At 41.4% G+C, this 11,369-nt stretch overlaps 1 protein-coding gene across 2 annotated transcripts in view; it reads left to right on the top strand.

Annotated features, from left to right (window-relative positions):
- The first annotated feature begins 3,081 nt into the window (after positions 1 to 3,081).
- Positions 3,082 to 11,369, top strand: part of EXPH5 (exophilin 5) — a 105,861-nt gene continuing 97,573 nt past the window's right edge. Inside the window, exon 1 of one of the 2 annotated variants that reach the window (XM_086339083.1) lies at positions 3,082 to 4,341. In XM_086339083.1, the coding sequence (XP_086195209.1) occupies positions 4,223 to 4,341 (119 nt within the window). In that variant the 5' untranslated portion in view covers positions 3,082 to 4,222. The remainder of the gene's footprint in view (positions 4,342 to 11,369) is intronic. The other variant, XM_086339082.1, reaches the window with a different exon arrangement.

Below are 11,369 nucleotides of genomic sequence, written 5' to 3'. Positions count from 1 at the left end.
AAGTGACTTTAGGTATCAAAAATTCAGAAATTCAAGCAAGTATGTGATCTGTACTTCTCTTGGCTGGATGAAGTAAGTGTCAGTGAAGAGAAAAAACAAACAAACAAAACCAAGCCTTCTGTTGGAGATTTGGCCAAGAGATTGGAGAAAACAGGAGACAATGAAAGATTTCAAAAGATCATTGCTATCTATCTAGCTGCTACTAATAGTAGCAGTTTTTAAATAAAAAACCAAACTGATAGGCCTTTCTAGCTGAAAGGCTGGGCAGGAGGTTGTCAGGTTTACCAGATACTAAGGATGAGAACAGCTGTTTGGAGCTGGCTGAGCCCATAAAACAACCCATTTAGAATTACTTTTACTTTACTATACAATATTTACTAAGCACTAAATTTATAGTTCCATAGAAACTGCCTGTATGGTTTCCAAGGCAACCTCAATGCCTTATAAATTTCTCAGTATAAAACCTCAATATAAAAATTTCTCCATCATATGCCTCCTTATGCCATAACCCAGGGCTGAAACATGCCTGGGTGTTGATGTCCACAGTGGCCATTCGAGGTTCTGAACACAACTCCTACTCTCTATCTATCCTTTGCTCTGGCTATCTTATCTAGTCTCAGGATTTTGGCAATCATCTTTAAGCAGATGACTGCCAAATCTACTTCTCCATCCCTGTGTCAAGAATTCCCAATCCCACATTTTTCACTTTTGCTCAGTATCTCCACATGGATAAATTGCAAGTAGCTCAAACTCTAAGTCTAAAACTGAACTCTGGATCTTTTTTAAAAGCCTTATGATTCCCCTATAATCAAAAAGACTACTCTCCTTTAAGATACTTCTCGTGACACCTTGCATCATCTTTGGCCTCTTTCTTCTTAACTCCAATATTTAATGAGTTACCAAGTCCAATTGTTATCTTTGGACTCCCATCCTTCTTCCTATCCCCACTTCCACCACTTAGTTCTGATCCTCCTTCCCCTTTCGTCTGCATCCGCATTCTGATCCAACAGGGCCTCTTGCCACCACCCTCCCTCTACTTTTTCTTACCAACTGCTGCCAGAATCATCATCCCAAGGTTCAATTTCAACTTTATCATTGTCATCCTTAAAACCTGCATTGACTACTCATTGCTTGCACAGTAGAGTCCAGATTTTTCAGCATGGCAGTCATCATCAGGGTTCAGCCTTCTTTACTCTATGTTCCACGTCCTACCTCAGGGGTTTTTCAACCTTTACAATTATTGTCCCCCAAGGGGTCTTTTAAGGTTTTCTTTTTTCTTAATCTTCCCTCTCATGACATTTTAATGCTATAGCCATACTGTCTGTTTATGAACTGGGTGTGTCTCTGTACCTTACATTTTAAAAGTAAGATGTTTCTGCCCTCTAAGAACCAATTATTGCTCCACTAGGACAATATTGTTCCTATTTAGAATGCATACTCTAACCAAAATACATCATTTTCCAATCTCTGAATATGCCCCTGTTTTTTCTAGCTTCCAAATTTTTACTCACTTTGGCCATTAGCCAAAAGAGTTGAGGGACTATGAGAAGATTCCTAGAATCTACTTCTGGTATTCGGTGCCCTGCTCCCCTAGCCTGGAATAGTCACACATCTCCCCCACTACCCTCCATTTCTTCTTACTGAAATATGACCCTTCATGTTGTAACCCAAATACCATTTCCTCCCCCTGAAGCACTCAGTTGGAACTGACTTCTTCCTTCTGTGCTGTAATAGGACTTACTTTATACATCTATTATGTTCTTCTTTGTTATGGAGTCATTTTTCCATTTGTGCTATCTCCTTCACTGTATTATAAACTTCCTAAAGACAAGGATTATCTTCTTCACAGTGTATATTGTTGTTCAGTTGCTCAGTCATGTACAACTCATTGCAACCCCATGGACTGCAGCAGCACGCCAGGCTTCCCTACCCTTCTCTATCTCCCGGAGTCTGCTCAAACTCACATCCATTGTTGACGATGCCATCCAACCATCTCATCCTCTGTAGCCCCCTTCTTCTCCTGCCCAGCTGGAATTCTATCACCTTCACTAGCTTTGTTCATTAGTAACGCTTCCTAAGGCCCACTTGACTTCATACTCCAGGATGTCTGGCTCTAGGTCAGTGACGACACCATCGTTGCTGTCCAGGTCATTAAGACCTTTTTTGTATAGTTATTCTATATATTCTGGCCACCTCTTCTTAATTTCTTCTGCTTCTGTTAGGTCCTTGCATTTTCTGTTTTTTATTCTGCCCATCTTTGCATGAAATGTTCCCTTGGTATCTCTAATTTTCTTGAAGAGATCGCTATTTTTCCCATTCTATTGTTTTCTTCCATTTCATTCCTCTTAAGCATTGTTTACTTAAGAAGGCCTTTTTCTCTCATCTTGTTATTCTTTGGAACTCTACATTCAGATGGGTATATCTTTCCTTTTCTCCTTTGCCTTTTGCTTCTCTTCTCAGCTATTTGTAAGGCCTCCTAAGACAAACATTTTGCCTTGTTGCATTTTTTTTCCCCTTGGGGATGGTTTTGATCACAGCCTCTGTCCATAGTTCTTCAGGCACTCTATCAGATCTAATCCCTTGAATCTATTTGTCACTTCCACTGTATAATCATAAGGGATTTAAGTCATATGTGAATGATAGTTTTCCCTACTTTCAATTTAAGTAAAAATGAAATTCAAGTTGACTGCAAATTCAAAATAAGAATCTCCTTATTGCAAAATTCAAAGTGTATGGTGCTTCCTTATAGTAGGTGGAAATCAATTAATTGCTACACCAGGAACAAACAGCCTGTGCCCACATTTTAAAAGTCCTATAATTATGCTGAATAAATGAACACACTAAAGAGGAGAAAATATGGACATCATGAAGGAGACACATTCCTAAACCATCATTAATGCAGAGATTATTTATAAAGGAGTTCTGTGAGTTGTACATTAGTGAGCTGAATTAGTTCCTGCTTCATAGAAGTAACAGATAGACACCCACGAAAATTTATTTAAATGGTGACTTGCCTAGACATATCTTAAATAAGGTGAGGCCAAAACATAAATAACCATTTCTGACATGTTTTTGTTACAGATACAAAATCTTTATTATGGTTTTTGCCATGAAAAGGGATGATGCACATGGAAGCAAATTTAAATGTTAGTAACCATCACCACGACATAAGAAGCGACCAAATTAAGGCTTTGGAGCAGTAAAGTTGATCTCATGAAGTTACTGTGTGCAAAGTGAAGCCAAAGAAACAAACTGTTTTCTGAAACAGATTTGATCATTTTAAAAGTGTATATTTTTGAATATATTTAGAAATTTCCATCAGATCTTGGAATAATGCTTTCTAGGGAAAGGTATTTCTGTGGTTTCATAGGATTACATTTTACTCTAGTTGAGGATTAAGATGTTTTAAAGTGGCACTTTTATTACTTCCCTGAAACTTTTTATTAGGAAGTTTATCAAATCTTATAGAAAACTACAAACAGGTGCTTTTTAACCATCCTTTCGGTATGTCCTCTCCTGAAATACCATAAACAGTTTTGATTTTTCCAAAGTCTGAGAATGACTTTGTGAAACAATGAGTTGCAGGTATCGGCAAACCCTTGTGGGCTGAACCCAGAAGGGTTCTTCTGGGTCTTTCTAAAAGGAATAACCCTTCTGCCAGTTCTAAAGCTCCTAAGTGAAGTGAAGTCGCTCAGTCGCGCCCGACTCTTTGCCACCCGCAATTCTATTTCCTATGGGCTCTTTATTAGAAACGAGAATTAGTCGTGAAACTCTCTTTTTCACGCCTACTAGTCAAGTTCAAGTTTTGTGGGCAAACAACAACAGCCAAAATAAATACGCTGGAGCCAACACTCAAGCCTCCACCCCACTTCGGGGCTAAATTATGTGTAGGCTTGTTAGTTAAACAAGTTTGATACCAGGTGGAGGAGGGAAAGGGAGGAGCGCGGAACGGCCCGCCCCTTCGGGATGGGATTGGTTCCCTCTCTTCCTCAGCGGTTCATTTTGCATCTCGGTTGGATACGCTGAGAGAAATATGTCATTAAGGTGTCATCAAAATTAGTCCTGTAGGTGTGGGCTGCTCCCTAGGTTTTAGATTTTCAAAGGGACGGGCTTCATTGGCTCTGGAATCAAGTACCTGAAACTGGTCTTCTGTAGCTTGAGAAATGTCATTGTAACAGGAAGCGCCAAGGAGCTTAAGGGTAATGCACACACAGTAGAGAAAATGACGAAAGTTCCTCAGGGGTTTGATTGCAGTTTCCTAAACGATGAAGAAGCCAGGAAGATCCTTCAGGTGCTGGAAAGAAATGAGGAGCTCCAGAGAGCAGAGAAGGAGAGGATCAGGTACCGAGCTAACTCTTTGTTCCCCCGGGTCTGGTGCACAGTTGAGGGGGGCGTCCGTGGCGTCCACCGAGCCCGGCGGGCGCGGAGCTTTCGCCGGGCACCTGTCTGAAGCTCGGGGACGTGCAGCCTCCGCCCGGGGCGCGCGGCGCGGCAGGGGGAAATCTGAAGAACCTTGAAGGCCTGGCGAGTGCTCTTTCCAGACGCCGCCTCCCGGGCATGCTGCTCGGCGAGCTCCGCTCCCGCCGCGGGGGGCGCGCCCCTGCCCTCGGCGCGCGGCCGGGCCCCTCGGCGCGCTTCTCTCCGCGTGGGTCCCGCGCGGCTGCCCCGCCCCTCGACCGCGACACGTGGGCAGCAGTCGCTGCTTACGGTCCGTCCGAGGGTGGGGGCAGGTCGGTCAGGTGTCCTCCAAGCCGCCGCGTGGCGTGGGCAGGGCGGACCCGTGAGACTGGGCGGGGAGCGAGGTCTTGGCCGGCGCGGAACCACGTGCTTGTAGAGTCCTCCGGGTCGTCCACTCTCGCCGCACACACTCTTGGAGAAACTTCCCCTCTCCACCCACCGGGGCAGTCAGCGAGGCCCAGGAGAACTGGCACCTCACTGAAGGTCAAGTGTTTCCCGCCTCAAGAGCTGGATGGAGTTCGAGAAACTAGCCAAAGGGTGTGGAGTGAACTTAGCTGGAACTGGGGACGCTTGGGGTCGCTAGAATGGTGTGATCCCCTCGTGTGTGGTGCTTGGGGAAGATGAGTTGCTGCAGACCATCACCCTTCACCTTATTGTGCGGTGTTACAGGTGAGGGATTAGTTACCAGGGAATGAAATCCGGAGATAGTTGCCTGAGATGTAAAGTAACCAATTTTTTTCTGCTGGGGAAGTGTGGGATAAGTCCTGGAATCAATTAAAGACTTTCTCATCTGTCTTGGATTAAACCCACCCAAGGCCTTCTCCAGTGGACTATGGAAGAAAATTCAAAGTATCAGTCTCGGACCAAAAAGTGTGGCATTGATTGGAATTTAGAAAGCCGTTTTGTTTGTGAACAACTTGGTGGTGGTCTAAGTTCTGTGTTGCCACTTTCTTCCAGGCATCACACTTACCCACCCACCAACACCCCAGCAAAAAAACCTCCAAAGATACTCTTCACATAGGGAAACCCTTGCTGGTTTTTTAGAAGCAATTAGAATACACTGGGCCCAAAGCCCTGTCTTCACCAGATATGGCTAAGCCCACCCCCAGACCCCAGAAATGACTCCTGTGGGGAGAAACGAACATTTGAAGTTTAAGGATGTGTATTTCATACCATCATAATCTGCCATTAGAAAAACAGGCTCTATCATTTCCTCAAACTGCAGAAGTGTGCCCTCCTGAGCCCAGTATATCCATATACACACACACACACACACGCTTATACCCACATGTGGGCACATGCAGTGTACACAGGCACACCTAACCTTGGAAAGGAGAGCTTTAGAACTGCACACAGTTTTGTTTTGTTTTTTTAACACATACTCCAAAAGGACTAAGAAACTGGTTGCTCTTAGTGTGTGTTCTTGGAAGTGTTTGTTGTTTCTGGAAAGGACTGGACTTCTTAAGTGGACCCAGTATATTTGGGGGGAAAGTGAGGGTAGAATTAGGAAAAGGGTAGCTTCCATTGAAGATGTTATCAACATCCTGCTAACTGTTCATGAAGTATAGTTTTTAGAAATAGTAATGTCATTTATTTTAAAATTCAAGGAAATTTTGACTTTTTGTATTTGACCTGATGCTTGCCTTATTGTATTTTCTCTGTAGCAGCCTATGGTGCCCATAGCAGCTGACTTTAGAGGGAAGTGGAATTACACTTGGGTGGCAAAGGCCCTTAGGCTAGGCCTTAGAAGGAAGCCTAAAACACACTTCATGGCACTCATATCCTAACTGGAACATCAGCAGAAAAAGCCATAATGCAAAGACAAAATCAGTACTGTTAACTACTAAACAAAATTTGAAAAATAATAATAATAAATAATTAAATGACACCATTAAAACAGAAAAATAATTTAATGAAAGCAGACACTTGAGCCCAATGCTCGAGGCAATTATTTCTAGTATTTTATTTTCCCCTGGTTGATTCCTGTGTCCCATTGTCAAATACCTATCATTGGATAGCAGTCTCCATGGGACTGCTCTGCTAATGAGCTCGCATGCATCAGTTTTAGTAGCGGATACTGGCATGCAGAAAAGCCCTGCAATGACATATCAACTTGGTTCTTCTACTCAATTTTTTATCATCACATTTTCCTAATCGAAAGTCAAGACACATGACATATAAATCAAGGTTATTATTGGGAGAAAGTACAACAGTCCCAAGAGATGCTCAGAGGCCTTTTTAACTATACTGAGGAACAGTCTCCAGATCTCTTGACCAGGACAAAAAGAGAAGGGGTTAAATGTTGAAGCTTGGAATGTTTGCTGGTTGAGGCCTATCTATGATAGCATTGAGCTATCTACAAGACAACTAAGAAGTATCCTACAGTTAGAAATACAGGACTACAGTATCATGCAAGGCCAGAGGTATCCAGAGGTGGATCTTAATGGCATAGAACTAGCTGAGTTCACTGTGCAGGAGATTGTAGCCCCACCTACAGAAGTGAGCTTCCCCTGATCTTCCTTCATTGGTACCAGAACTCTCTGACTCCACCTTACTGGGGAAGTATTTGCATTAAATATTATAATGTTTCAAATATATGAAGAGTTTATTCAAATTTTTAAGAAAACATGAAGATTCAAGTTGTTAAATAGGCAAAACATAGAAATAAGTCATTTATACTACTGTTTGGAATATATCCAAACAGTAAACAAAACATATGGGAAAATGTTCATCCTAACAGCAATTTTAAAAGAAGAAAATTGAAGTAATCTCATGATACCGTGTTGCACCTTTAAAAATAACAGAAAAGACTTGGTGAAGTGAAATGGATACATTCTGCTTGTTGTTAGTGGCATTCGAAATTGAATACTATCGTTTTGGTGAACAATATGCCAATACCTATGAAGACATGACTTGCTGTTGACCTAGTCATCCAATTCTTGGATGTTTCTCATTAGTAGGAGATTGAGGTGGAGATGACCACACGAACATTTATTAAGTGCTTCCTTTTAGGTAATAATAGTTATTATTGTGATAATAATAATAATAGCTAACATTTATTGGTCTCTTACTATATACTAGGCACTGTATTAAACATGTTATACATATTTAATTAATCCTCTCAATAACCTCAGGTACACACTTAATTCCATTTCACAAAGCTGGAAACAACTTAAAACATAGCATATGTTATGTTATGTTAGAGGAAAAACAGCACATATACTCTCAGATATTGCAGTTTTACCTGTAAGCAAAAGAGTGGGAATTTTCAAATCTAAGTAAGAGTGCAGTCATTACAAAGGACAGTTGTGAAGACATCATTAGGTCCCATCCAGTGTGATATTTTAGTTCAATATTTCTGACTACCTTGGTTGTTTTGTATGCACCTTAAGCTTTTCATGGATGCAGTGGTGGAAAAAATGTATGAGGCATTGTTCTGTGAAAAAGCAGAACACAAAATACTGCTTATGTTATTATTTCAGTTTCTTCTGGGCATCTGGGCACGTGCTTAGCAACTAGAAGAAAATAAGTAAAAATTTGTTCATCTCCTTTCTGTGACTCTCTAGGGCCTGCCATAGCTCTTGGCCTATGGGGAACATTCAGTAAATGTTTGCTGAAAGGTGTGGGCTTGCCCTGACAGCTGGGGGCTGGGCTCCACTGCCCTCAAGCCCAACACTGCCAAGATGGGAAGGCAGACCTGCGGGTAAGGATGCAAGAATCCTGGGCACATGCCACCTGGCTCTGGGAAGGCAGATGAGGGGAAGGGTGTAGGATTTCATGGCTTAAAGGAGAGGGAGGCCCTAGTCACAAGGTTCCTGTCTGTATAGCCCCTTGTAAATACTTGATGAAGGAATTAATGGTCTGCTCTGGCTGGAGTCAGAGGTTTCTGCAGTCCCTTGCTTTTCTTCCCATTTCTCAGTCTCTGTTTCACCTTCTTTTCATTGCCCAGTACCCTCTGCAGGATGGGATTTCTCCCTCCTGAACCCTGTCATGGACTACAATCACTCTGTTACATGTGTCCTCTTCAATCCTGTGAGTTTGGGATCTGAGCTACAGAAATTCTCTGAGATCCCGTAATAGAAGTGAAAATTACAACTTAAATTCCAGTCTGTCAGTTACACTTCATTTTGGATTGTGGAAAGGTTTTTTTTCCTGGAAGTATTAACTTGGGTATGACTTTTGGGGCCTGGTACAGTCTGTGGTTCTAGCTGCAGTGAAGAGAAATGGCTGAGAGTTTAAATCACGATTGGCAAGTGAAAAATTTCCCCTTACTGCTCTCACACCTTGGAGAAAATATACATCTGTGTGTATACATACATAAATATACATATATATACACATAAATATGATACATAGAATAAAATGTGAAAAGCATCTTACACTTTACAAAAGTCTTTGGAAAACCCAACTACCTATCACCCTCACCACGCCCATCTCATAAGTGTGACTGAAAGTACTAAGAGATTATATCAAGTAGTCAGCACACTGAAGAGACAACAATAACCAAAATGTGTGTTTTTTTTCTATTGCAGAAAACTTACAAAGTATACGATGTTATAGCACCTGATGTAATTAAGTTTCAAAAATGGCATATCCAGATTTAGACTATCTTTGCCCAGTGGCAAGATTGCAGCCCAGGATGGTTTTCCCATGCTTAGCTGTTTCAGTTGATTTACACTAGTGTACCTGAGCTGTGGCTCAGTCTTAAGGAGGTCTGTATATATCAAAGTGGTGAAGTAATTGATAGCTGGTGGCAACTGTAGCGTCCTGCTGAGATTAAAAGCCAGATACACAGGTCTCCTGTCTCTTAGGCTTTCTGCCTGCTTTCTCCTCTCCCAGCAGGTAAAATCTGCCTCTGACAAGGGCAGACTCAAGAAACATTGAATACCTATTTATGGGGCATCTGTTATGTGCCAGACACTGTGCTGACCTTGAGGATACAGCAAAGAAATTCTGCTGCAAATGGCTTCAGTCTATGAAAGTTTTTGGTTGGTGGTAAACCCTGTAAGATGAAGAGTTCATATATATGTAGCTTGCTCTCATGGAGCCCTGCATGGCTGAGGAAGGGACCATGAGAACTGCATGGAGGTCATAGGGATGCCCTATAGGCTGGAGTGTTCTGATAATGTAACAAAGAATGGGATCAACATCATGGATCTCTGAGGTGTCTGTACTTTTCAATAACATCCAGTTTAGTTAATTCCTTTAAATTGAGAGGAAAGCTTTCTCTCAAGCAAATTCTCCTGTCTAATTGCTCCTTAGATTGGTCTCTGTGGGCAATACATGTGGAACTACTATACTATTATAGTTCCACACCTAATCTGTAAAAATAATTAAAAGAGTTAATGCTCAGAATAACCAAACAAGGTGAGTTTACAGCTTATTGTACAAGTGAGTTTGTTTTAGTGACCTTAGGAATTATTGACCTTTCATAATTTTTACTTTTTGAGTTTTTTTTAAAAATATAGCCAAACTGAAAATATATTAAGTAGATCAAAAGTTAGATGTGGGTCTTTTCAACTGAGAGTGGAAAAAAAGTTGAGACACTTAAGAGAGATGAAAGAATATGCTTGGCTGCATTTCGTTCTTACAATGAAGAGGGCTGAAATGCAGCCATGTGGGAAGTCTGCTTGAGAGAGTGGTATTGGCAGATAATGACAGGAGCCTGGTAAATAAGGGCTTTCCTGGTGGCTCAGCAGTAAAGAATCTGCCTGCCAAAGTAGGAGACATGGTTTCAATCCCTGGGTCAGGAAGATCCCCTGGAGAAGGAAATGGTAACCCACTCCAGTATTCTTGCCTGGAAAATCCCACGGGCAGAGGAGCCTGGTGGGCTACAGTCCATGGGGTCGCAAAAGAATCAGACGTTACTTGGCAACTAAACAACAACAACAAATCCCAAGGTTGACGATTAGTGCCCTAGTTAGGTTTTGTGACATTATAACTCTTAAAGTTAGTTTTTATCCTCATCCTAAACTAATAAAGCAGGTATTTTTTTTTCAAAAGCTAACAAAAACAGCAACAGTAATAATAGCTCATATTTAATTGAGTACTTGCTCTGTGCTAAACTCTTCATATGCATTATCTCCTTTAATTATTTTTACAACAATCTGATGAATTGAGGGATATTTTTAGTCTCCATTCAGAAGAAGTTTAGGGAGGATAAGTAACTTGATTGAGATAATATTGCTAAGAAGCACTGAATTTGTGGACTCCATCAGCACTTAAATCACTGTGCAGTACTGCTTTCTACAATGAAGTTGAAGTGATTATCCTCACATTGTCACGTAGCTTGTAACAGAACCAGCACTGAGGTCTTTGCACTTACAGATCTTGCTATTCATTGACCATGAAAATAGAGAACATACAATTCTAGGTAATCATGTGTCCTTGAAAGCAATGGCACCCCACTCCAGTGGGAAGTCCCACTCCTGGGAAGTCCCATGGATGGAGGAGCCTGGTGGGCTGCCGTCTATGGGGTCACACATAATTGGACACGACTGAAGCGACTTAGCAGCAGCAGGACTTATAGCCCCCCAAACAGCCTCTCAGATAACTCTGAAGAACTTCTATGGAGAAGCATGGTTTTCAACACAGTTTTGTGTATTTTCAGAGCAAAGAACATCAAACAAGTCAAGGATACATTCCTTCAAGTTAAAAAAAAAAAAAGAAAATAGATCAGCATGTACATAGCAAGTCAGTACAGCCTTAGCACCTGGGAAAGGAGTCTTATCATTTAAATAGTACTAGTTTTGGTATCCCAGGAAGAGAAGCATTTAATCTTTATTTTTAACATGCACATTCTTTACTTTTGCACATTCTGCCCTTTTCTTTAATAATTAAAGCAGATATACAATGTCTGTACACACAGACTGTTTTAGTTAGCACAAAGTTCAAGTTTACTCATGTATAAG

The sequence above is a fragment of the Bos grunniens genome, chromosome 15, assembly GCF_055505025.1.
Source record: "Bos grunniens cultivar Pamir isolate PY7600 chromosome 15, Bosgru_T2T1.0, whole genome shotgun sequence".
Classification (NCBI taxonomy): domain Eukaryota; kingdom Metazoa; phylum Chordata; class Mammalia; order Artiodactyla; family Bovidae; genus Bos; species Bos grunniens.
This window is presented reverse-complemented; position numbering and strand designations above follow the sequence as displayed.